Source organism: Coffea arabica, chromosome 2e, assembly GCF_036785885.1.
Source record: "Coffea arabica cultivar ET-39 chromosome 2e, Coffea Arabica ET-39 HiFi, whole genome shotgun sequence".
In the NCBI taxonomy this organism is placed as follows: Eukaryota; Viridiplantae; Streptophyta; class Magnoliopsida; order Gentianales; family Rubiaceae; genus Coffea; species Coffea arabica.
In genome coordinates this window covers 21707160-21734520 of record NC_092313.1, presented here as the reverse complement: position 1 = coordinate 21734520, position 27361 = coordinate 21707160, and the positions used below count along the sequence as shown (strand labels likewise).

Genomic DNA, 27361 nt, shown 5'->3' with positions numbered 1-27361 from the left:
ATATATTTTTAATAAAAACTTCATAAAACAGCAATCCAAGATGGATGTGAAAAAACGGGAAAAAATGACTTTTTTTGTCGAGCAGTGCACCATCATCCTGTAAGTAACATTTCATTGAGAACATAAAATTAAAGGGATAATTAGGATTATATTGAAGGCCCTGACATTTGGCGTAATACATGAAAAGAGTACAAATCCGAGAAAACATTTCTCCTCTAATTGATTTCTCACAGGCACCAACACAAGTGATCACAAGGGTTACACCATCATTACGTGTTAGCTACTGAGAATATCTACATCTTTTTGAAACTACAATTAAAGCTTACAAGAACATCAAACATGCCACCATCTCAACGGGATCTTTTCTGTATGTAACAGTACCCAGAGTTCTCAGCTGGATAATCAATACATGTCAGCAAATCAGATCGTCAAGGCATCCTCGCCTGTGCGGTCCAAGGGCTTCCACTCCAACCAGGTTAATCATCCTCGAGTTGTTATTCAGCATGTGCCACCAGGCGGCTGCACCAGTCCCAAATCAATAACCATGCAAATTAAAGGGTGAAAAAATCGTGCTTTTGGTGCTCCACTGTAGCTTCAACTAGGGAAGAAACCCGTTTTCTTACAAAATGTCGAACAAGGTTCAGAATTCTTGGGCATCAAAGTCAGGTTTCGACGGATATTCAAGACCCTGTAGGGCAGGCATCCTTCGTACATCTTCTTCTGAATAAGTTGGGATGAACCAGTACCTTCTGTCCAACCCAAAAACCTAGAATACCCAAAGGCCAATACAGTTAAAAAGGGAGAAACACAGAAACCTGCAAAGGCTTATTCCACTATATAGCAGAAAGAAGAGCCCCCTGGTAGCAATAGCTTGTCTACAACCAAAGATATTTCCGACTATGAAATATTTCAGTTTTTAAAATAAAAAATCAAATACGAACAGTTCAGACCAGCAATGCAACTCGATTTCAAAAACTAGAAAGCCATGTATCACCCTGCAAAAACACGAGTGGGGGACAAAAGTCCAATGTGATTTAGAGGGATAAAATCAACGGTACATCAATAGCTCCATGACATAAGACTTAATCAGAGTTCCAAGCCACTTGTTGCCTGCGTTTCAAAAATTTATATTCCCCAAGCCATTAGGAAGATGACAAGAATATTCTCCAAAAGGCAGAATGCAGGAGAGAAAAAACTCAATTTTTATTGAGTGCGTGGAATGTAGGAAGCCATACACTGACAATTGGCTAATTGGTATTCTAGGGAATTGGCTTTAGACCTTTCCCAAGAAAACATCAAATTTGAGATAACTAAGTTTGATCACTGGGAAGAAAAAGAGGGTTGGTCATTCAGAACTTTGCACCTAACGAGTTCATATTCATCATAATTAACCTAAGAAAGCCCACTTAGCACTTTAATTATGCACACTCAACAAATCTATGCATTCGTAACTGTGTACTGAAAGGACATGTTTGAGTTAAAAACCCAACTGTGGCTCTGATGTGGAAAATGAACATCAGTGTCAACTTGCAGATAAGTACAGACTAGGGAGTGGAACTCAAAAGATAACGGGATACACAAAGACCAACAAGAAGGTCCTTTCTCTGAAGTACTTCAACAGTGATAAGAATATACCTCCCAAGAATTAGGTCCATCTTGCAGCCATAAAATTATAGAAGGTCAAAGTATCATAAACCAATTCATCAAGTAAAAATATGAATAAAATGCAAAAGGATTTGCAAATACTAGAATTGGTTTTTCTTCGTTCAAGACTGCAGTGGGTCCAATTAGCAGCTATCAAAAATTATTAAGACTGGTCAAAATTGGTACACGGGACAATGCGGAAGGAGGTCCTAAATAGCTAATTTTGGAACTTTTTGGCAAGAAAAGAAATATAAGCATTTAGATGGAAACAGATGCCATTGGTGAAAGTTTCAGATACCACAGCAGTAACTAATGACTCTTTGTACAAATATACTGATGCTAAAGCTTTTTGTCTTAACATCTGAAATTGCAATCTTATAGTTTGTCCCATTTTAGATTTAAAATCAAGAAATAAATAAATAAAAGACCATTTCAAAGAATTTTTCTGTTGGAATACAAAAGAAGAGGTATTACTTAAATCTACCAAGTAATTGATACCTGTTCAAGGTTTCTCTTTCGACCCAGATCATACCGCCACTTTGGAGTAGTCTTCTTCTCATATGCCTGAACAAATAAATTAACAATTAGAAGATAATTCATCAGCAACTTTTTCTATACAAGAGCCATGGCATGTATCTATAGGCTAAATGTTGATTCACTTGCTGAGGGATGTAATCAGAAACAGTTCCTCTATCAACACAACACACCACTAGAAAATGACTTCATGAAAAATTCCATTTCACAAATGAGGAGTATTTCACTAATTAATTCCCTCAAAATCTCAAAGATTGGAAAAACTATGTTTTACTGAAAGAACAAAGGAGGGAAAAATAGTAAGTATTCAAGGATTAAGATTCCTTTTATATTTAACAAAAGAAACAAGAACAGTAAAAGACCTCAATTGTCGTGGTATTAGCTGCCACCAGGGATATGTGCATGATCAGAAACCCCAAGACGCTCAGAGCAAATGCAAGGTTCAATACTGTTACGAAGAGAAAGTTAATACAAAAAGGGTACTTCAAAGAATACAGAAGAAAATCTGCCAGAAAAAGGCTCATAACCTTACCAAAGGCAAGGAAGGTGGTAGCAAGATTGCCTGGAGTCCCAGCAATCTCCCCATCACTGAAGAATGCAACAAAATGAGGTAGCAATGCTAGTGTCGCAAGACTGGTCTCAAGAAATGTGTAGAACTGCATCACAAAAAGGATATGAGATTCTTAAGCCATGGACTAATGCTCAATGGCTACATTCACATCAAATAACTTGTGGCAGCCACCAGGAGGCAGGAAAAAAAAAGAAATACATGCATATCAGTTGGGGTTGCATATGAATTGTCAAATATGATTTCAGAGTTTTATACCAAGGCTGAAATGGATTTTCGGGTTATAATACTCAGGTCTCCATAGTTTGGGGATATACATGTCCTTCTAAATCAAGAGAGATGCACCAGTTAAAATTCATTCAAGAAACACTAAGTGCAGTTAGTGTGGTTTAATCCATAAAGAGAGACAATTAACTATCTGACAGTTCCAGGTGACCCTAGCAATTTGTGGTTCAGCAGCTACAGATTGTGCTGGTTGGAATACAGCACCTTCAAATGCAGTTCTAGTGTGTTCTACAGTGCAATTTTTAGCACTGAATTTAGCTAGATGGGGGAACAAGCAGCAACTACGAGTGTGAAGTACTAATCCAAAACAAGATAACAACAAATAGGTACAGTAACTAGGGGACATTTCTGAAATGATCGCCCAGTTTTTTAAAGAAAACAACAAATAAGTACTGATCCAAAATTTTCTGAAGGATCACCCAGTTTATGGTGCAGTAACTAGGGAAAATTTCTGAAATGATCAACATTGGCATCAAACAATATGCATTTGACAAAGAGGGACCAGACTTGTATAAAAAACTAATTTGTCAAATGGGAGATGAAAACTAAAATCCATTAACCCAAATTAATATATCAGGTCCACAATTTTATTCAACCAATTGTGTTCGAGCAATTTAGAAAACCTTTCTGACACTTGGATCTTAACATAAGATGGGTGCCAAGGCGAAGAGTTGCATATGGGCCAGAATTTAGTGGATCACAAAAAAACAAAAGACTTGATCCAGTATAAGCACGCAGGAACTTTATCAAATCAGAAATTTTCAGGTGTAAGAGTAGACACTATAAAAGAATAAGTGTGAGGAAAACAAATGAAATCAGATAGTCAAAGCTCTTTGATTTGCCATCAGACCAAAACAATGAAAAATTGATTTGCCATCAGACCAAAACAATGAAAAATAATCTAATTAAGACTAAGGCAACATCTGATGAGATCAAAATACCTACCAGGAAAAGAAGGAAATACTTGTAGTTTAATGCGCCAACACAATTGACAACCCATACACAATGATGATCCATTTTTAGGACACACCTCCCACCTAACAGATTTAAGTCAATAAAACTCAGCTTCACAAAAATAAACAGAAAACAAAGAAATGACTTTGCTTTGACAGAAGAAAACTCACAAACAGAACAATGATGGCACCGAGGTGGTTTAAACTGGTTGCACTTTCGACAATATCTCACTCTCAGGTTGACAGGGTCGGATGATGCTGTCCCAAATTCTGATTCCGTCAAAGGGTCAGTATCTCCTCTTTCTTCATCCAATTCAGGCCTCCAATTTGGAGGCACACTGCCTGGATCCGTGAAAACAACCGAAAAATAACTCCACAACAGCATCACCAACTGCATGACCATATCATAAGATTTAGCTTCCACTGTCACACAAAATTTAAACCAACCCTACTTACAACCATTAAAAGGAAATTATAAGTTCAGACAGTTTCAAACTTCAACAACCTGAACTGAATTCAAAAAGTAAATCAAATATCTTGACTTTTTGCCAATCTTTCCCTTTCTTCAAATCACAAGTGCTAAGTTACTGAAACAACACATAACAAATTCAATTTTGATTCATTTAATGACAATGTCAGACAAAACTGCGCCATGAACTATCTTAGAGACTAACAAAATGAGCAGGTTAAGAACAAAGGGTAAAGTATTGAAACCTTCTGTTCCTCCAATATGTCCAGCCAAAGCTGCCTAAAACTCAACACCGAATCACTAAAAAGTTTAGGCACTCCAATATATCCACGCTTCATAAAAAAACTTGTTGCTGATAAATAAAATCGGCTAAATTTTCCTCAAGACAGCTTCCTCCAAAGAAATAAACCGAAAGAGAATATATAACCTCTCCAACACATCCCAACAAAAATGCCAATACCCACAAAGCTGCCATGATATTGGCACTCCAATGTTGTCCAAAAAGTGGAGTGCCAAAGACAATAAATTGGTCAATAATGTGCTCTTTCTTCCTTTCTCTATTAGCTCCTTCAACCATGATTAAGTAGACCAAGGCTTAGAGCACAAGAAAACAAAGATAAGTTCTAAAGTTAACATTTTTATCACACATAAAAGAGAAAGATCCCCAAAATGCCGACATAATCAACTCAATTCTCCTCACTTCAGGCTAAACAAAATCTCAATTGGCTAAACTTGCAGAAAAACATCAATAACCAAACATAAAAAATAATAATAATAAATGACATCAACAAAGATAAGAATTATCAAAGTTAACACTTTCATTAAACAATCAGCAAATTCCAAAAGATTACCCAAAAAATGAACTCAGTTCTCCTTAATTCCAGCGGAGCAAATTCTCATTTAACTAAAACGCGCATAAAATTACAAATGCACACATCCAAAACCTAGAAACAAAAGTCAACTATCATGGCTAATCAAAGTCAACATTTTTATTACACGATACATCAAATTTCCCTACACATAACTGCGTAATCAACTCAATTCTCTTTTATTTTCAGCTAATTGTCATTCAGTTAAGACAATATCAAAGCATACCACCGACACCCAGAAATAAAATAACTTGAAAAATCAATAAAGAAGACAAAATCATAAATTAGTGAATTACCAAAGAATGGAACAAGATCAACACGGCAACGGCGATGAGCGAATCTAGGTCACCGTCGACGAGGGCGGGAGCATAATTACAAACAACGACGGCGTAATAGGTGACGCCGACAACTCCTAGGACGACTAAAATCATGATCGAGCCCAGCCCTCTCAAGGCCGCACAAAATTTGAAAACATTCCACGCCATCACTGCTCCAGATCTATACATAATAATCAAAACAATAAAATAACACCAATAATTCTTCTACGACAACAACAACAACAGATTTTTTTCCGGGAAATTAAAATTGTGATTGTATAAATGAGGGTTTACGTGAGGAGGTCGAAGTGAAGGGTGTAAGAAATTGATTCATACGCAAGTCTGAAGAGCAACGATGATGGGTGGAATGCTTGGAACGTAATTTTAGGATTTAGGATTTTATGTTAGGAAGGTTGTACGATATACAGTGCAAGGTTGTAAACTTTTCCAGTGGCTAAATAGGAGTAGTATTATTATTAAGAAAGGTTTTTTGGGGATTATAAAAGTTAATATTTTGGGAAAGTTTTTTGTGTTTTGGTTTTGGTTTTGGTTTTGGGGTATGAACATCCAGAAGGTCTATAAGTAAATGAGACAAACTCCCAAAAGTTGCTTCAAATATTTATTTGAATTGTAGGTGACAATTTTCAAGACAATGTGCCATTTATGTACACTTAATGACGTTGATTGTACTTTTTTTTTTTGCCGTAACGGTACAGGGACTGAACTGCTATCAGACCATACGGATGCATCACACACCCATATGAATTTAGAACAAATCTCATATTGAGGCACATTGATGGCAGACAAGGTTCGAACCATTGACCTTCCATCTCACAATTAATGTGGTGATCAACTCCTTATTTATCAATGAGTACATTATTGTTTATTTTGATACTTAATTTTAAATTGTACTTATCACGATTATGAATGATTTATCTTATTTAGATTACAATGTTTCTCCAAAAAATTGTGTGTTATATTTTTAATAAATACATTTTTCAATCACCTCACATATATCAAATTGTTATAATATATATTTTTCTATAAAAGTTTCAGAAAATAGTAATCCAAACAAGCTTGTAATCAACTAGAAGAAATATAGGATATATATATATTTCAGTAAAATGTAAAATCTACCTCCCTACCACCCCTCTTTTGGAAAAAGTTGCGGCCTTATTCTATTAGTTTAGTTAATGCCAAAAAAAAACCTTTTTTTTTATAAATTAGCTTTAAAATGCTTGTAATTACATTTGTTTCTTTCTCCAACTAACACTAAATAGAATAATGAATTCTCGCAAAGGAAACTAAATCCAAAATAGAAAGGCTGGAATTGATAAATGCACGATTACTACCACCAGAGTCTTTTTGTAGCCGCTCAGGTTAACTTAGAGTGAATATTTCATTTAAAGTTGTGAAACATTTTATTAATGTGCCAAAAAGCGTAACCTAAATAGGTATTTAAATTGTTGACGGGGTCACTGCAGGGGCAATATGGTAACTAAGGTATCCGTTTAGAAAATGGTAACCTGTTGACTTGACTGCATAACTTGGGCTCTGAGAAAATTCAAAACTGACTTTTGTCAAGATGATGAGATCATCAATGACAAATTTTGACGGTGTAATAATGAATAATTGTAGAAACCTCCCTAAAGCATTTGATAATTTCATCGAGCTGCTTTCATTGTTAAATAGAATTACACATACCTCCCCTGTAGTCTGCAGACAATAATAATAGCAACTTGACGAAATAAGTAATTTGTTACTTGACAATACAAGAAAGGGGCCAAAAGAAAGAAAAACAAAGGTATAGATTGTTTTATGTTAAGGGAAAATGCATATTAGTGACTTGAAAACTTGTACAAGGACAAAGGTAATACAGTGGAACAAAAGGGTGATATAGAATATGATGCGAAAATGAGATGAGATTTTTGGTGCATGGGGAAGTTTTGATAATAGAGGCAAGCATTCTAAACTTTCTCAAATTATAAGTAATTTTTTTCTTCTTGGTGTATCTCCTTTATGCGTGTAGCCCTTTCTTATTTATATTACATCTACAAGGTGAAAACCCTAAACTATTTTCTAAGAGGAAATGTGTAAATTTGAAACATGAATAAGCTCAGAATAAACGCATCAATTTCATGTCAATTCAAGAAAGTTCTCCAACTACTACACGAGTTCATCTGACGGTCACAATATTCAAAAAATTCCAACAATGCCAACTTCAAGGAGATAAAAGAGGCACCAATACTTGGTTTTGCATACGTAATGCTTAAGTGAAACTTTTGAGATGAAACATCCTTTTTTTTTTTTTAACGTCTTTGCTGTTCAATTTAGAGGTGCAATGGCTCGTGTCGATTCTGAACAGCACTGTGGTCGAGTTTGATTTCGACTTAATATAGCACTGTTTGAAAATTGAGCTTGACTCAATCAAACTTGAAATTCTACGGATCGAACTCGATTCGCTAACATTTTTGTGATGCTCGATTCTGATTCGTTTGGATTCAAACAAACTCAAGTTCAATCGAGTTCAAACTCGAGCTCGATGTATTGAGTTCGATTAAAAAAAAGGTATTTTGAAAATTTACAAGAACTTAATAGCTATATATGTAATTTACTATACACTAATATATATATATATATATATTATAAATATATTTTTTATGTATTATATGTATTGTTTGATAAAGTTCGATGCTCTACTCGTTTGGCTAAACGAGTCACTTGTGATCAACTCGAACTCGATCAACGTCAAGTCAAGTCAAGTCGATCATTTGATTGATCTGCTTATGAGCAGCTCGCAAGTCGCTCAGAAATATATTGGGTCCGTTTGGATTCCTTGTTTTTGCTTCTGTTTTTGAAAAACTGTTTTTTATATTCCAAATGCTACAGTAAATGTGTATTTCCAAAACAACTCAAAAAACAACATATCCAAACATTATATAAAAAACAACTCCATATGTATATTTCAATTATGTATGGCACTTCAGAAATATATCTTTATTGGACTAAAGAAGTGAGACATTAATGGCTACTATGAAATTTTAATCAAAATACATTTTGTCCGTCCTTTCCTTTAAAGAATATTAGATAAATCATCAAGTAACAAAACGGCGTCAACAATAAATTTGTGTTTGCCCAAAGCTGTTCGATTCGTTAACAGAGTTTTCTAACATATATGTCTAATGAGCAATCATTAGATGTCTTAATTGGCCAATTAAATGCATTCAATTCATGTTTATTGCTCTCCTATATTTAGCTACTTTTTAAATTTAATTTCAATTTGACTATGGGGATTGGAAGGGTGGGGGACAGGTGGAAGATTTTTTTTAATTCAATTTAACAAAAAAATAATGAATTTGAAAAAATAATAATAAAACCCAGTCGCATGTTAACTAATCAATCTCTATTCGACACCTATCAAAGAAAACATTCATCCAAATATCCAGCAAACAAACAAGTTGGTTAATTCGTAGAGAAATAATATTTGCACTATATTTTTTATTTATTACTCTTTCACCATTTGTTTTAGAGTAACTCTTACACAAACAAACTGATAGTGTATATACTATCGCTGTTAAATATATGACATATGTGCAAAAGTTGAATTTAATCATTTATTTTATTATATAGTCAAATAAATAAAAATGATTCTAAGAGTACCGACTAAAAAAAAGGGAGTGCAAATAGCATTTTCAATTCGTATTATAAAAAAATTTAAATAGAAAATAAAATGACAAATTTGCCCAAAAGAACGACAGATTCAAATCTATAATTTTAATGCTTGAACTTATTAGTTATTACCATTTATTGGCGGCTAAAGGTTGATTTTTTTTTAATTCAACAAAACTAATTTAGCTTTTGTTCGTGTGACGCCCTCCGGCGGCCCAGCTGGCAGTCACTAAGGAGATGTCCGGTGGTCCTCTAATTGTACTAACTACTATTATTAGTGATAAAGTGTCACTTAAATCAATAAAGGGACTGATTTTTATTTTTTACCTCCTACCAAGAACTCCACCAACAAAAAAAAAAAAAAGAAAAAAAAAAAGAACTCCACCAACAAAATTCAAGTGGGGCCTAGACAATTGAGTGTCATTGATTATTGGTAGTAAAGTCTCCATTCTTTGAAGCTTAGAAGTTAACTAGGAGAGGAACACCGCACTATGTGCGGTGTGAAGTTACAAGTTTAATATGCCCAGTAGGATATTAAAAGGTTAATATGACCAGAGCCCTCATTGGCTTTATTTTCCAACTAAAAATTATTTTTTTATCATTTTCTGTATGTGGTAGATAATGAAGCATTTTGTCAACATTTCAATTAAGAAAAGAAATAATACTAATAAAGTTGAAGAGCATAATCACACATAATTGAGATAAGCTCTCCAACTGTATGATGTATCTCATTAGCTGTGAAAAGTAAAATTTAAGATATAAGATACATTAATCCAGAAATATTGACTGCTATATCTAAAAAATGCCTCTCGTCTTTTCTTATCTAGCGTCACGTTCAATCAGCCAATTATAGTGGAACTATGCATTAGTGGTCAAAATTTTAAAAAAAAAAAAAAATCATCACACAGTTTGATATCTATACTATAGCAAGTGGCTGTTGAAGTAAATAATGACTTTTGGTAAAGATATTGGAAATGATAAAATAAAGTATCAAGCATTCATGACAAAATTCCATGAGCTTCCATTAGCTTCCAAGTTCCAGCTATCTAAATATCAATCAGATCTGCCAAGAAGGAATCATATTAGAATTTAATAACATTTTGTGTAAATAGTAGAATGACAATCTTGTTAAATCACAGGTAACGCATCCGTAGTTTTTGCCACACTTCATGGCAAAATTGTAAGGAAATACTAAAGCATGAAATATAAAACAAAATCGTCAAGAACACATTCCCTACTCCTAAGTTTGAGCCACCAATATATTTGAATAATACCTCTTGCCATTCAACTTTTTCTCAAACATTAATGTTGGATATATAAATAAAGAATAGAAAGCCAATAAACAGCAGATGCATTTTGAGCCACCATCTTATTTGGATAAATACCTCCTGCCAGCCAATTTTTTCTCAAACATGAATGCTAGGTATAAATAAAGAACAGAAAATCAAAAACAACATATGCATTTGAGCCTATAAATCATGTAGTTATATTTCATTCATGCCACATTTTCGCCAAGACAACATGAATGAACATAGGACATCAATTTAAACTGAAAGAAAATTTTCTCTTCTTTCTTAAAAAGCTCAATGACAAAACAAAAAGCTCCAAAAAATCAAGCAAAAGCTACAGAGAAATTTCAATATATTAGTTTGGTATTTGTTAGAGTTTATTTTTTAAATCCTAAAACGCAATTTATTCTCTATGTAATTCTTAGATTTTAATTTTCTTTTTTACATAAAGGTATTAGAAAATTCTAGTTGCCTAATTGAGAAAAGGTGGAGAAGCTAAGGAGTAATCACCACCTATTGATCATTCCCCACTATACACAATTTGGCTAGAAATTTAGGGCGGCAATATTTAAACTTACAACTGGGATGGAGCACATGAACATTTTTTTTCTACATACAAAGATCTTATCTTAAGGTTCTTTTAGCCATTTCAGTTACATCATTCCGACTACTCAAACATGGAAGCATTAGGAGGGACAGGACAGCGAGTAACAAAAGCTACAATCAATCAATGTACATCATTTTCTTAGAAATTACTACATCTAAAGAGTTATTCAAAAATGACACCATCAAAGTAGAGAAAAAATTTATAATGATTTCATCAGTAATCATAACTTTAAATGAAATAGGGTGAAAACAAATGCTATTAAACCTGGACTAAAGATCTTAAAGGAATGGAGCAGCCAAAGAAGACTTGCAACCTCTTAGTGATGAATTTACAAAAATAGGTAAAATACTAAAGAAACTGACTCTAAATCAAAAGGAAATGCAGTATCTTCACAAAATTTCATACTCCACTTTTTCCAAGAATAGTAAATAGGGTAAAGTGACCAGAAAATTATAGTAAAATGCTAAGAAAAAAATGAAGAGAACACTAAAACATAAAAAACATACCATTAAGGCTAAATGGAAAAATTAGCCTCCTTTTTGCTTTGTTCCTTCATCTAACAAAAATTTAGTATAAATAAATATCAGAAAAATCAAATTTATTAGGAAAAATAAAAGGAAAAATGAAATCATATTAACTTTTCTCTATGGGAAAAAGACAGAGAGTCGATACAATGCTCACCTTGAGAAAAGAATTCGCAAATCTTAACATCTCAAGCTACAACAAACATTTGAAACTTATGAGAGAGCATAAATAATTAATATCTATCATAGGATATGTGAGACCACAGTAAGGAACAAGAAAATGACAATAAAGCATAAGGATTAGCATGAAGTGAAGAAATTGTGTTTCCCAATTAATAACCAAACATTAAGCACTAAACATCTAAAATGCATTTCCAAAATTTCACATCCAGTTCATACCGATGCAATACTTTTTCAAGTTGAATATATTCCTTTTGTAATAAAATCCAAAAGCATAACATGCAAAGGACACAAAGGAAGGGAGAAAGGTGATTTGTTGCTTTTAGCCAATGAAAGATCAGCAAAAAAAATGCCAGAAAAAAAAAACCAAAGGCAAACCTGAAGTGAACATTTTGCCAAAAACTGAACTATTCTTTCTTTCTTCAAGATATGCATTAGTCTTCATTAGTCTTCAAGATATGCAAATCATGTCGATCTAGGTAATAAAAAAACAAAACAAAATATTAACAGATCATGATATGTTTAGCGAGTTAAGGAGACTTGCCTGTTTTTTTTGGAACACCCTTTTATTTCCTCTTTTTAGAGGCCGAGGGAGATTTTTTGTGGCTTCCAAAAGAAAAAAAAAAGAATTATACAGAAAAGTTATGGCAAGCAAAAAAGGAAGAAATTATACATAAAAAAGGGAAAACAAAGGTGAGAAGATAAAACCTGTGAGTAGTCAGATGAAAAAATAGTGAGCGATCTACAAGATCACACAAAAAATTGTGGTCCAAAAAAAAGTAATAATTGATGGTCAAGGATGCAAGTAATAATGCATCAGAAAATGCATGTCAAGGATGTACAAATTAAAGGATAGAATATAGAGAAAAGGGTAAAAGAAAAGCAAAATTAGAATAACTAACCAGTGTGTATGAACAAGTCCAACACCGCACAACTGAATAATAGCACGATCATGTAAAAGATAATAAGAAAGGTGACAAAAAAACAGGAGAGTAAAAAGAGAAGCTGATTCGGTGATAATAATTTTGAAGGGACAGAAAAAAATTAAAATGGTCGAACCAGTGCTTGAGAAAAATAGAGAAGCAAGCAAGAAATAAGAAACAAAGCAGTATGATAGCAATTCCGAAATATTTGAAGAATTAGAGAAAAACAAAGGAAAGCAAAGCGTAAAACCAACATGCTCACCAGGAAGCAGCAACGGCAACACCAGCGCAAACTAAAACCAAACCAATAAATTGGGAAGAAGGAAGGTTCAAAATAGCTAAAGAAAAATGAAGAACAATACTTATGAGGTAGGTCTTTCTTTCTAGCAAAGAAACAAGAGCAATAGAATAGGGAAAAGAAAGCAGTAGATGCATCGTTACCACTGATCATGATGATGATCAGTAGAAAATCTGGTGTGGAAAGCCAGAGAAACTGCATAACCATTGTGCAAATGCAATACACAAAACAATGTCAATCAACGGGAGCAAAAGAGCTGATAGTTGACAACGGGGAAAAGTTATTTTTTTGCAGATTTACAGACATAACCCAAGTAAAGGACAAAAAGACTACAAGAGCTTTTGAGTGGAAGCGTAAATGCAGTCAGAAGGGATGGGTAATATAGTGAACAGCTCAGGTACAATCAACCGTCAACAAAAAGAGGCTGATGACAAGAAGTGTGAAGCGGCGGATGAAGAAATCGAGAAAGTATGCATCAAAACCAAACAAACAAAATACCGGCTACAAACAAATGGTCCATAATTAATTGCAAAGAATTGGTAATTAAGCATGTTAATTTAGAAAAGTAGTTAATTACGAATCAATTAATTAAGACCACCAAAAGCAAAGAAGAAAAGACTAATGAGAAGCGTTTTCTGAAGCTGGAGCAAGGTAGACATATTAATTAAATAACAATTAATTGCAACAAATTGGTAATTAATTGCGATTTGTTAGGCAACAAAAAAGTAACGTTATTAATGAATTAATTAACAATTAATTGTTAAAAAAGGAAACCAAATGTGATTTGATTGGCATGCAAAAAAAAGAGGTTAAAGTTTGGCTAATAACTACACAGAATTGGTAATTAAAAGCGATTTGTTGGGTAAAAAAAATATTAATAATTATAAAAACAGGTAAGTAAATGTGATTTATCAAGCAATAAAACTGCGAAAGTATAACTTAATTTCGGTGAAATTAATTGCAAAAAAATTGTAATTAAACCTGATTTGTTGGCCAACCCAAAGTAAAAGAGGACATTTTTTAATAAATTTTTAAAAAAAGGTAATTAAATGTGATTTTTTGGACAAGCACACAAAAGCTCATTTTTTTGTTAATAATTGCAAGAAAGTTATTAATTAAACGTGATTTGTTGGGTAAAAAAATGACACTATTAATTAGTTATTAACAATTAACTGTAAAAAATTGGTAAGTAAATGCGATTTATTGGGTTAAAAAAATGGAGCCAAAATAATAAATAAATAATAATAACAATTAATAGCGGGGAATCAATAAGATGCTGCCATTTTGACGTCCAATAACAAGCAGTTCCAATAACTGGCACGTCTTTTTTTATGGCACTTTCAAGCACAAGCACTTCCAATAACAAGTTATGTTAGTATAATAACTGGCAATGCCATTTGGAAGTGCTTGTTATTGAGCTGCCATTTTTTTTCAATAACAAAGCACTTCCAATCCAATAAAAAAAAAAAAAAAGGAAAAAAACCAAAGGCACGTGGGGCCAGAATTTAGCGGCAGACTTCCAAGCCAGACGTCCAAGCAAAACAAAGAAAGAAACAATCGGCTGGACGACCAATTCACGCGAGAGAATTCACACGAAGCGACGACCACCAATCGGCCAATGAAATCCTGCCACGTCAGCAATCAAAACCCAATTGAAAACCTCCCCATTCCCGCATAGACTAGATATGTTAAAGAGACTGTTGATCAACTGCATAGCCAGCAAACTTGCACCAGAATTTTAGAGGGAAACAAACTGAAATTAATGGAAGAGAACAAGGAGATAGAGAAGGGAAGAGTGTGTGTAACAGGTGGAACTGGATTTTTTGCATCATGGTTGATCAAAAGGCTTCTTGAAGATGGTTATTCTGTCAACACTACAATTAGGTCCTCTTCAGGTTAGGTTCTGTTTGCCAATTCAGTTTGTATTAAAATGACTGCTGAATATCTGACAAGTTCTTTTTTATTTGGGCTGTCTATCGATCCCATAAACAAAGATGACTTTTTTTTCTTTTCCTTGCCTTTCTGACTAAGATGGAGTTTGCAAAGCATGTGCTAGTGTTGATTAAATTACTATATTTGAATTCACGAGCTGGCCCTAGTTTTTATTTGAATAAGAAAATCTTTGTCTGTGTATTGGAAGGACGTTTGTTAATGGGGTGATGGAGCTTTCAAGGGAAAGCTGCAGTGTGTACTTTTCTGGCATACAATTTAGTACCGTCAGCTTTTTACATGCATGCTGATTTTGTATCAATTAAGTATCATTAATATGCAGTTGTCAGTCACTGTAAATTGAACATCGAAAAAAGAAATTGAAGCTTTTCCAATCTCTATTAGATGGAAGAAAAGTTCATTGCGATTGGAATATTTTTTTCCAAGATTTACAAAAATATGACACTTGGAAGTTCACTGTCAGAGCGCAGGAGAAACATTGACTACCTCACAGACCTGCCCGGTGCATCAGGAAGACTGCAGATCTTCAATGCGGATCTGGATAAGCCAGATAGCTTTAATGCAGCAATTGAAGGATGCGTGGGAGTGTTTCATGTTGCTCATCCAATAGATATTGAGAGCAAAGAAACTGAGGAATCAAAGATCAAGAAATCTGTCAGTGGAACAATTGGAATTCTACAGGCATGCCTCAATTCAAAGACAGTAAAACGAGTTGTGTATACTTCCAGTGCATCCACCGTCACTTTCAATGATAAGGGCCTAGACATAATGGATGAGAGCATCTGGAGTGATGTAGATCATGTTAGGAGGAACTTTGGAGATCATGGGATGTCCACTTATTCGATTACCAAGATCTTAACAGAAAAGGCTGCCTTAGAATTTGCAGAGAAACATGGGCTAGATCTTGTGAGCATAATTCCTACTTGGATACACGGCCCCTTTGTATGCCCTTTTCTGCCTGGCTCCGTGCGCATGTCGATGTTGATGATCTTTGGTAAGCTTTTCCCTTTCAGTAGTATAATAGCATGACTCATTTCTTTGTGTTGCTATTCTTTGAAACTACGAGGCATCAGGAAAAGCTAATAACGAAGGGGCCATTTAGTTAAATTCGTCTGTACGACTGGCAAAACTATAGACAGCGCTTGGATTGCCTTTGCACGTTACGCTGGAATTTGCGAGGAGCAACCATGCAAACGCATATGACTGACGCCCTAGTGAAGAACGTTTCTAATTTATTTGCCTGTTTACATCTGCATTAGCTTTAAACAAGCAAAGTTTGAAGTCTCGACAAGATCCTGATCAATAAGATTTTACTTGTAATCCCCTTTTAATTTGTGATTTTGCAGGTTACCAAGATGAGTACAAGCATCTATTGAGTACACCATTCGTGCACACTGATGATTTGGCCAGGGCACACATCTTTCTCTTCGAGTGCCCTGATGCCAAAGGGAGGTATATTTGTTCTGCTGTTGAGATTACCATTGATAAGTTGGCCGAATGTCTGTCAGCTCGATACCCAGAGTATCCAATACCAAGTGCTGAGTAAGTCAGTCATCTTTGCTGGTTATAAGTCCTTTTAATGTTCTTCACTACACACACATTGGTATGATGAAATCCAACTGAAGTCAACTTGATCTTTCAGTTCCTTGAGGGACATGACAGGATTCAAATATGGTGGTGTTTCATCAAAGAAACTCCTGGACACTGGTTTTGAATACAAATATGGGATAGAAGACATGTTTGATGCCGCAATCCAATGTTGCAAACAGAAGGGTTTTCTGTAAAATTCACAGTAAAATTTACTTTATCTTGCTGTCTAAGCACTGAAGGAATACACTATGTGTTGCCATGTTGGTTGTTTCATCTCCGTGACTCAAGTTGGTGGTTGGTTTTCTTCCAACCCAAGGACAGAGGATAAAAACAGAAGAAGAAATTCTCATTTCTCAAATATGTTAAAGCCAGCTTTGCTAGTATAATCATTGTCCTGCAGCTGTGATATCTTTGGATTTCAGATTCTTTGTTCTTGTTTGCTGTGGGGTGGTCAAATTCATGGATCACCAGTTACATCCCTTTTTATGTGTTCAGCTTGTGTTGATTCTTTTTTCTTGATTCGCGCTTTTCCAGTACGACGCCATAGGATCACCAGTTACATCCCTTTTTAGATTTAAGCCTGAAAGTGGAATGCAGCTTATTTTACCAAACACTGTGAAGTCTCAAATACTAAACATCAGAATCCAATATAGGTGGTATGAGTGGTAACCAACAATTTTCCTTCCAACACTAGTTAAAATTTCCTGTTTTTTTAATGGATACGCTGACTGATTATTTGATCCCACTAGTGGCAGCAGAAGGTAGTAGTACATTATGCCTCCTAAATATTACTCCTAGAAACTCATTTCTACTTTTGGATAGACTATAAGAAAGGTAAGTTAATATAATTAATGCCATCATTTTTTGCTTGGTATGCCTTTCTAGTATTACTGGTTCTAGTGTTGTATTTAATGCTCCTATTAGAGTGATTGACTAGTAGAATAGCACTTTTATTAATAAAGATCACATTAAATATAGATATAGTAATAAATCGATAAACTATTTTTTTTTTAATAAGAGAAGAGGTGTATAATTTGAGACAAATATAAAGAAAAAATTAATCTATATTTATGGGACGAGAGAGTAGTAGGTAATGAACAAAGCATCTTTCTTGATTCCTCTATCGACTAAATTAAGTAAAAGAAACTCATCAGATGATGCAACAGTCAACGTGTATCAAGCTCAAAATCGATTCTAAGGAAAGGGGGAAAACATTCCCAAGTGTGAAGTTGTTTTGTCCCTGCTTGATTAGGTAAAGGTTGCATGAATAGGAAACTGCAACGGATCTTCTGTAACACGTCCTGTTTCACTTTTTATTCCGGGCCTTCCAATCTGTTATAGAAATTGTGTGTTTTTTTTTGTAATTTTTATTGGACAGTTGGAGTCAAATTTTCGATTAATTTTGTTAGCAATTAATGCTTATTCTTCTAGGGGATCCCATCAGTACAAACTTGTACCGTGCTCATATATTATCAATTTATATTTCAATTAAAAAGTTTTGGCCTTGGAGTAGCATCAATGATTCTTGAAAATCGTATGTATATCAGCTTTTGATTTTAGCTCTACAATTTTATTGGTATCAAAGATTGTTCATTATAAAGTTATGTACGTACTTTTTCAAAGGGTTAATTCCACTTTATACCCTTTAACTATACCCGAGTTTTTACTTTGATTCCTAAATTTTAAAATGGGACATTTAATACCTAAATTAAAAATTTTGTTTTACTTATGTCGTCGCTATAGAATCAGTCCATTTTAGTCCCTAAAGTATAAAGTTTTTCCCAATTTAGTCCCTAAAGTATACTCACTTGGACATAAAATCTGTTTCACTTCTTTATTGATGTTACTTAAGTGAAATAAATTTTATAGTTTAGGGATTTAAATGTTTCATTTTTAAGTTTAAAGACTAAAGTAGAAATTCATATATAATTTTTTTAACAAGAAATTTAGATATAGTTAAAGGGCGTAAAGTGGAGTTAACCCTTTTCCGAACTTATGTTCTTCAGCCAAGTTTGAAATCACACTTCCAACCAAAGAAAAAGGATCTCGTATGTCGGAACACAAAGAGCCCGTCTAGCTCAGTCGGTAGAGCGCAAGGCTCTTAACCTTGTGGTCGTGGGTTCGAGCCCCACGGTGGGCGTTATTAAAATATGTTTTTACTATTTAGGCTTACTGGCTTAGGCCTTCATAATTAATTTGCTTTATTTTACTTACATGGTCAATATTTTTTTAAAAAATGCACTAAGGAGTACGTTACTTTCTACAATTTATTCTTAAGACCGTAAACTCTTTTTTTTTCTTTTTAAAGCTTAAAAAATTTGTAATCTTTGACCACCAAAAATGGCTAAATACATGAGTACAAAAAATTTAGGTCAAAAATTCCAGTGGTCACTGCTAGTATACGTTTGGTCACTCAGTTAATTTTTATTTAATGTGGTCACTCAACTCGTATACTTTTGGCCACTCAAATAACTTAAATTGGTAAACTAGCATTTGGATTTAACAGATTTTTGAAAAACTGTATTTGATTTTCACATCTACAATAATAAACTCTAAAAACAGCTTAAAAAACAATCCAAAAAAATACAACACATCTCAAATACTTTAAAAAAGTAAAAAAATTTCTCTTTTTTCTTTCACACACTACCCACCACCATCATCCATCACAATCCAACTACCACCGTCACCACCTCCACACCTATGACTCTTCCTCCTCTCTCTCTCTTTCTCCCCTCTTCTCCTCCCTCCTCCTCTTCTCTCCTTCTTTTTCGTCTTTTCTCCTCCTTCCTTCCTTCTCCCTTCCCTTTCCACGCCCCCAATCCCCTCTCCCCTCCACTGACTGAGACCTTGCTGGTCGTAACTAGATTTGATTGTGGCTAGAAGCTGTCGCAGCTTTTGGCCATGACCTTTCTGATCGTGATCAGATCTGGTTGCGATCTTCTTGGTCGCGGCTAGAGTGGTGGTTGGAGTTGCTGCCACCATCCGCAAGTGGGAAAGGGGTTTGGGGGCGAGGGGAAAGGAGAGGATTGGAGAGGAAAGAGGGAGGAGGAAGAGGGAGGGAATAGTGTAAAATTTTTAAAAAAATATCCAAAAAGGTGATAAATTATAAAAATATTTTAAAATATATTTTTAAAATCCCTAAAAATATTTCTAAAATTACCCCCAAAAACATTTGCTGCTAATGCGAACAAAATGAGTTCCACCATTTGCCCAACAATTTATAATTGTATTTGTATCCACCATCCACTTAGTTCCGAGTCTTCCCACTAAATTTACTTTAGCTCGTCAGTCTTCAATTTTGACAATCTAGTCTCTTATGTCCTGTACTTCTCTCTACACCTTTTAACAGTTGAAATTTGCAGCTTTTGACTGTGGTTAATTAGAATAAAGGGGAATATCACTAAAAAAAGCAAGGAAGATTAAAATTTGAATTAATGAAAATTTGAAGGTAAAACATTGCACCTAGACTCGTAGTGATAAGACGTAACATCAAAGCACAATTATCAGGCTCACACGATTAAACTGGCATCGAATTTAATATTTTAATTATTGCTAGAATTCAAAATTTTCATCACACACACACACACAAACTCTCTCTCTCTCTCTCTACATCAGATGATAAATTAACAATACATCAACTTAACTGGAAATGAACTATGAAAACTTTCCAGTTGTATTGTAAAATTTCTACAGCAAAGAAAGTCGATGGTGAGAATCTATGTGAGAAGGAAGCGCTACAAGAAGTTAAAGTCCTCTTTGAACCTCAGCAATGAACTCAAATTCCGCATCACCTATGCTTTTCCGGGTAAACTTGTAATTTGCAAGGTAAGCCTGTAGTAGCATTCGGTCCAAATAGAAGAGAAGCAACATCTCAAAAATTCCCATCTGAAGCACTTCCATGGACCCCGTCTATCGGCAGAACACCTGCAGAATTTCTCATGATGGATGAAGCATTGGAGCCACCCACAACTTCACTTTTTTGTCAATGCTGGCTGTGGCCAAAACGGACAATTTCTTATCTCCTGTTTTAAACCAGAGACGAGAAAAAAATTAAAGACATGAGAATCAACATAATGTGCAGACCAATGGAAAAGAGACAGAACAAGCAGTTTCATGCCCTTGTTTCTTTCAGTTTTTTCTTGGCTGACACCTCTATGAACTTGATGGATGTAGAAGTCACTAGAGGTGTAAAAACCAATTTTGAGGCTTCAGGAAAAGAGATCCCATCACATGTGGAGCTACATTTTTGTTGCTGCTCCTAAAATTGCAGCAAAAGAAAAGGTGGGACTGGAAGTGAGAGAGGGCTGATGAGAAACAGCACAAATATGCAGCCCCACATGTCTTGGGATGCTGATGACAAACAAGAAACGCATGAATATGGTCTATGCTGTTCTTGGCACTCAATGCAGTGGCAAGGCGTCTTTGCACGCTTAAGATAAAACATCATAGAAGTCCGTTTTAAAACAAGAATATGTGGTGTAAGTCCCAACTTTAGACAAGTTGGATTCCAGCAGCTGTACAAACTGAGATCCAACCAATAACGATTTCAAAGCTAATCAGACAAGAAACTTGGGATGTGAAATTAGCTGTAAAGAGAAGAAATTACTAGTGTAATCAGTCAACTAAATGCTTTATACACAAGTTCTTACCCCTGTCCCAAGTTTTAGGAGGACAAAAAAGAAAACAAGAAAAAAAGCAATAAAATATGTAACAGATAAGAAATATTCATAACCAGAGAGAAACTTACCACTTTGAATGGGGGTAGGGGACCATGCCATGTCCGTGATATCACCTGCATGATAAATGATACAGTTGATTTTGGAACATAAGAGCTCAAAATTAAAAACCTACAGCTTCAGCACATTAATAGGACACTTTTCACATCATAATTGCCAAGAATGCCCTTATAGCCTCTTCTTGTAGCCAACTAGCCAAGAATGACAACCACATTTCCCAAATTTTGCCATGCTATAAACCTTGAGTCACTAATCAAAGTGACAAGACAATCGACAGCATTTGCAAACTAAAATAGAATAAAACGTAGGTCTAAAAGGCAATAGGAGGGAGTAGCCGACATATTTTACATGTTTCTTAATGTACTGATGACTAGTGAGTTGAATTATATAGAATCCCAAGTGCTTCATCTATATACAATGCACATGTTCACTGGCTTAGTTTAAATTATCAGAACACCAACATAATTGATTCTGTCAGCTGAAAAAGACGAAAAGAAAAATTTTAAAAAAATGACAAGGTCACAGATGGTTAAGCTAACATAAAAAAAAGCTAAAATTTATTTTGCCAAGTAGAATCTAGAATCAGAGGGACGTGCCAATAGTTTTGCTTACCATCATGAGCTCTCTCAGCTGTTTCCAAAACTTGCCCAGACTCAGCAGATAACCACTGCAATGTTGAACCATGAATGGCAGCTAATATCTTCCCATCAGGAGAGAGACACAGACGGTCATAGTGTAAAGTTGTGCCGTTTGCATCATGAAGTGGAATGGGAAACACCTTCAAAGTTTTTGGGTCCTCATCCAGATGATATCGAACTTCAAATGAGCAGACAAACTAGATCAGTTCAACTCATCTAACTGCTCTCAATAGAAAGGCGAAAAAAAAAAGAAAAAAAATGATTGACCACAATATGGATTGCTATTGGATGCCTGACATTCAACAAAAGAATAACGTTAGACAAAATAATTTCAACAATTCCTACACTGCTAAAAGTTCTGTAATTTTACTAGATCCGAGTTAACCACCAGTACATAATTTCATTTTTTAATTTTTTATTTGCTGTATATATGATTCAATACATGATTAATTAGGTGCACTGACTCCATAAGTAGATGCAAATTAAATTTTCCAAAGAAAAGGAAGCATTTGCAGATGCTTCCTTTTGATAACGTTATTATCAATCACCAGGAACTGAAGTTAGTAATCTTCAGCTGCCCATTTCACAGCTCTAGTTTATAATACCAGCACGTGTGTGAATGCAATCCCAAATCAAAATGACTCACAAACATACCAAGTGATGCCACCTACATGGGGAAAAGAAAACTAAGATGAATAAAAGATAAAAGGCATATGGAGGCACATTCAACACATTTAACTAGTAATATCGCCATTAAAATTCAAAACATGTGTTTCTGGTTTCTCAGTTGCATCTGATCCATAGACAGGAAAAACTTACACCACATTTGTTTCTGTGTTTATTCTGTTTCTTTCTTGTTTTCAGTGTCAACCCATGATTTTTTGGGAATGATAGAAAGCATGCCAGTAATCAAACAGCAAGAATTGATACACATTTTCCCCATTATTTAATCTTCTGCTACAAGACTGTGGATATGTCCTGTCCTAGAAATTCTGGTGAAATGACACACCAGACTATCAGAGCATTCTCCTTGAAAATATCACCCATATCAAGCTATAGCTCTTCAGAACAAGCAGTGGTCTTTCCTTACAATTTTTTTGTTGTATGAGTAGAAGATCTATTCAACCACAGTGTCACTATGCTACCATCCCACAAAGGACAATGTGTCAAAATTAACTATCCTACTTGCAAAACAGATAAATTTCAAATTAATCAAGCTTAACATACCATTGATGTTCCAGACTCTAATCGAACCATCCTTGGATGCGGTAATGATTTGTTCTGAATTTGGGGCAAAGCACAGCCATGTAACTGCACTCTGTAAACCATCCACATGGAAAGTTAAAGAATGAGAAGCAAAGATAAGATGACAAAGTCTGTATTACAGTTGCTGATACAATCAAGACGAACTACCATACTAACAAAGCGGCTCTACAGTTATTCATATAGAAACGGCAGGACATTGTTTAGCATCTAATCTCGTACAGAAATTTCAACTGCTCCTTCAAGGAAGATCCTAGTCAAGCTGTAATTTCTTTTCTTTTTTACCTTTGGTTTTTCATTGGAAGCTTCATTGGATGCATTCATAATTAAATAGAAAATAGAAAAGTATATCCATCTACAACCAGGCATAGTTCCCAGAGAAAATAACACAAAGAATCTCATATTCTTGGAACAGGAAAAAGATTTGACAATGCATTCTTATCTGTCTTAGACAATGCAGTTCCATTTCTAAATTTCTTACTCCATTCAAATGTCACTCATGGTTCTAAAAATGTTATTCTCCACATCTTAACATCCACCCCAAAAAAGAAAGGAAAACCAAAAACCATATGCAGATATAAACACAAAGAGACACAGTGAAAATGTGAAATTCCTAAATGCAACCATTTGATGCTTCAGAAATTTTAACCATGTCAAACTATCCATGCAGTTTCGACAGGTAAAAATGTGATGAAGTGGCCAACGGGCAAACAAAGAACAAAAGCTCTAAAACACAGCCTTTAACAAAAAATATGACCTTATGCCCCTTGAGCTGCATAACCTTTGAAACTTCCTTCACTGATCCGTCTTTGGTGTACACAATCTCCCAAACCTGTCACAGTGGAAGGACTCCTGTGAGTCTACAATTAGGAAGTAGAGGGTAGGAGAAAATACCTTAAAGAGAAAGAGAAGGATTAGAAAATTAGCACCATATAATTCAGATGCAATTACAGAATCACTAAAAAAATGTACAAGGGCTCAAGAAAGCACCATTCCCATTTAATGTGAGCTCCATGCCACTGTCCAACGCAGACTGAACACAAACAAAACAAAAAGCACTAAAAGAAAAAAAAACTTCATGCACTCATTAGGAATTTCTCCAATCAAAATGGCTCTTTTCTGGTAAAAAATTGCTCATCTGGCAGACAATTAAACTACGATATTTCAAAGCCTCCAGCTACCCATACGTTTCTATTCATATTGCTGAGTCTTACAAATATAAGTACTGAAATGCGTCACAGCAGCAGAACGGAATGATTCTGGCCAAGAAGATGTATTTCTGAAATTTTAATTTTGTCATTCACTCAACTTCAAACTTCTAAAATTGGTCCAGATTGTCTCCTAGGAACTCAGAACAGGTTCTTTATTTGCGATAGAAAGTGAAAAGATTTATGTGATCCCTAAGTTCCATAGCCTTGAAAATTGCCAAGTCCCTGAATTTACAAATCTGCTCAATCTTATTTGCTTAATATTCAGCGACAAAATATATATTCCCAAAAGTGAATGACAGGTATGTATGTTGAATACTATCATTTTGTAGAGAACATCTGAAATCTTTCCTTTTCTCTCCTACCAGAACCAGAACTTCATAGGCATGCATTTCCTAACGAAATTTTTAACTATATTCAGCACCTTTAAATATGACACCCTATCCTTACCATAAATCCACTTATTCAACTTAACAACTCTTGCAGTTATGCCAATGCCCCATCGTAAGCTGCTAATGCAACATCAAAACATGCAATGAAGTAGGCAACTAAATGGTACCTCCATGGCACCAACTCCAACACTTATCAACCCAGAGTAGAAAAGATCAACTTTGCGAAACACAGGGACAGAGCCCGAAGGCACTATATTGCAATCCAATGAATGGAAATGTTCGAGAATATCACCTTCACATCAGCAGTAAAAGCTGCAGCAGCTATGAATCTCCCATTGGGGGATACAGTTGCCATGGTGTTTTTTAGCTGATTTGTGTCAACATGACCCAAGACCTTTCCTGTTTTTCCATGCCAGAGTGTAATGTCTGTGCCTGTAAGATGACAGGATTTTGTAAAAGAAAATGTAAATCTTTCCCAGACTCTTACATTATATCCAAAGGGAAATAAAAATAGCCATATCAACAAAGAGTAAATGGAAGTCTAGAGGAATTCGCAAATTACTTAAACTAAATCAAAGGGTTACTATACTGCCACAGGCCCAGCCAAAAGATTTACCTTCAGAACATGACACGATTACAGTACTGCCATCTGCACCGCCATATGTCGCCTTGGTTCCAACTAGGGTAAGAATGACCCTCTTGTCATGAACCTTCTTGTGCTCCCATTTGATCTCTGGCAGAGGAAGCTTTGTTTGTTGCTTAGACTCACCAGTCGCTTTGGGTTTCTCTTCTCCATACATATGCAGCGAAGAGCCAGACAGCGTGTGAGTTGCAACAACTACAGAAGTTGCATCATCAGCATAAGCAACTGCTGTTGGATGAGCTCCGGCAGGCAAGTTAATTCTAAGAAACCTAGATACAATTACAGAGGTCAGAGTTTAAAGAAGAAATATGCTATATGTCAAACAATATAGCATTGACAAATGTTAAGGGCAACTAAAGACTCATACTTGAAGCTTTTGTTGGCAACGTCATCCAGCTTGAAAACCCTCAGAACCCCATCGCCACAAGCTGTACGCACAAAAAAAAGAGAGCATGATATGACTATCAAACAGTCCAGCTACATGGAACACAGAAAAAATCAGACCAAAAGAAGAAAGGGAAATAGAGAAAAAACCTACACAAAAGCATAAAAAAGATCAATATAATTCAATGCAATGTTAACTATCTCCGCTTGTAAGTCAACTTGTTCGTGTTCTAAAAATGAAATGTCTGTGAGTTGTGCTCGGGAGCCAATTCTAAAGTCGACCTTATGAACTCAACCTATGGATTAAATCTATTTTACTTGACCATAGAAGTCTTCGTGTGTACATTACCAGAAGTGCATTTCAAGTCCAATAGCACAACCTTCCTTTTACTAATTCACCAATCAGTAACACACATGCAACAAATTCAAGCTTAACAAAAAAGTAATAAAACAACTTCATTGAATCTAATGCAGAAATAATTCCACTAGCGGCCATCAAAATCATCAAAGTTGCACAAAGCATTCATATAACTTCAAAATAAAATGAAAGGATATTAATTGAATTACCAGTTGCCAAATTACGTCCATCCGTAGAAAAACACAGCCCCGTGACTGCATCACCGTGACCTTTCAGCGTGTTCAAATCCAGCGGATGATGCCGCTTGTTCGCCTCCTACATTTTTTTTTTTCACGATGAAAACCACCATATAATACAATTAAATAAGTTCAGAATCTTCTATTAATCAATTGCACAACAATTTTTTAAAAAAAATTTACAAAACAAAAAATATCTATTCATTGTCCTCATAAAAGTTGTACATAGCTTTAATTAGCGATTATCTTATACATTTTCAGCTATCCAAACTATCGCAATCCCATTTAAAAGATAAAAAATTCAAAATTTGACCAAGTTAAGATAAAGAAAGGATTAATAAACCCTACCTTATCGGCGGCGTGAGAGTGAGAGTGAATTTTGGACTGAGATTTCTTGTTAGTCTTCAACGGCTGCTTTTGGCTTAGATTTTGATTCGCTTGAAGCTTTTCAGGCTTCGCGATCGACTCGACTTCGGATTTTCGTTTCCGGAAATAGCTTCCGAAAATTAGAAATGCGATTAAAGCTCCTACAATCAACGATACTGCTACTGTAACTGGAAGAACCGAATCCATTGCCTTGATATCAATTCGATACCACAATTTATCCTTTTTCGCAAATTTTACAGTTTCGGAATTGCAATAACGATCAAACAGAAGCCTAGGCTGATTGCCGAAATCTGTGTGATATTGATGAAAATGGTGAAATGTGAAGACAAGTAAAACAACCACTTATATAATTGGGACCTTTTTTTCTTTTTTCTTTTTTTTTTTTTTTTTAAAGATAAGCACCATATGCAGTATTGGAATTAATCAATGGAGTTTTCTTTATTTCTT

At 35.0% G+C, this 27361-nt stretch overlaps 4 protein-coding genes and 1 non-coding gene across 12 annotated transcripts; 2 read left to right on the top strand and 3 right to left on the bottom strand.

The window, feature by feature from the left end:
• Positions 1–128: 128 nt before the first annotated feature.
• LOC113731812 (probable protein S-acyltransferase 14) lies at positions 129–6271 on the bottom strand. 5 transcript variants are annotated; one of them, XM_072079948.1, is made up of 9 exons: positions 5934–6073; positions 5619–5820; positions 4156–4375; positions 3977–4068; positions 2711–2834; positions 2541–2626; positions 2143–2208; positions 624–766; positions 129–519 (listed from the first exon to the last, which is right to left on the bottom strand). In XM_072079948.1, exons 2-8 carry the CDS (start codon positions 5805–5807, stop codon positions 641–643), a joined length of 903 nt encoding a protein of 300 aa, XP_071936049.1. In that variant the 5' UTR covers positions 5808–5820; positions 5934–6073; the 3' UTR covers positions 129–519; positions 624–640. The 5 variants fall into 5 exon arrangements, with proteins under 5 accessions (XP_071936049.1, XP_027113065.2, XP_027113066.2 ...); XM_027257264.2 differs by having other exon boundaries at positions 129–766; positions 5934–6227; XM_027257265.2 differs by having other exon boundaries at positions 129–766; positions 5976–6107.
• A 3696-nt stretch (positions 6272–9967) lies between these two features.
• LOC113729634 (uncharacterized) lies at positions 9968–13444 on the bottom strand. Of its 4 annotated transcripts, none has more exons than XR_011840444.1 (6): positions 13094–13444; positions 12811–12842; positions 12617–12650; positions 11886–12514; positions 11711–11760; positions 9968–10371 (listed from the first exon to the last, which is right to left on the bottom strand). XR_011840444.1 is itself a non-coding variant. In XM_072079946.1 (6 exons), exons 1-5 carry the CDS (start codon positions 13264–13266, stop codon positions 11719–11721), a joined length of 345 nt encoding a protein of 114 aa, XP_071936047.1. In that variant the 5' UTR covers positions 13267–13441; the 3' UTR covers positions 9968–10371; positions 11711–11718. The 4 variants fall into 4 exon arrangements, 1 of the variants encoding a protein (XP_071936047.1); XR_011840445.1 differs by having other exon boundaries at positions 11886–11921; positions 12453–12514; positions 12617–12842; positions 13094–13442; XM_072079946.1 differs by lacking the exon at positions 12617–12650 and having other exon boundaries at positions 11886–11921; positions 12453–12514; positions 13094–13441.
• A 1246-nt stretch (positions 13445–14690) lies between these two features.
• On the top strand, positions 14691–17174 carry LOC113728448 (vestitone reductase-like). Its single transcript, XM_027252852.2, has 4 exons — positions 14691–15024; positions 15543–16073; positions 16426–16621; positions 16722–17174. Exons 1-4 carry the CDS (start codon positions 14892–14894, stop codon positions 16861–16863), a joined length of 1002 nt encoding a protein of 333 aa, XP_027108653.1. The 5' UTR covers positions 14691–14891; the 3' UTR covers positions 16864–17174.
• A 1562-nt stretch (positions 17175–18736) lies between these two features.
• TRNAK-CUU (transfer RNA lysine (anticodon CUU)) lies at positions 18737–18809 on the top strand. Its single transcript has one exon. It is a non-coding gene; the product is annotated as a tRNA-Lys (tRNA).
• A 1383-nt stretch (positions 18810–20192) lies between these two features.
• On the bottom strand, positions 20193–27243 carry LOC113731813 (uncharacterized). The gene is made up of 10 exons (XM_027257266.2): positions 26876–27243; positions 26501–26606; positions 25917–25977; positions 25523–25818; positions 25199–25338; positions 24064–24138; positions 23271–23361; positions 22018–22221; positions 21417–21461; positions 20193–20691 (listed from the first exon to the last, which is right to left on the bottom strand). Exons 1-10 carry the CDS (start codon positions 27098–27100, stop codon positions 20606–20608), a joined length of 1329 nt encoding a protein of 442 aa, XP_027113067.1. The 5' UTR covers positions 27101–27243; the 3' UTR covers positions 20193–20605.
• Between the last annotated feature and the right edge of the window lie 118 nt (positions 27244–27361).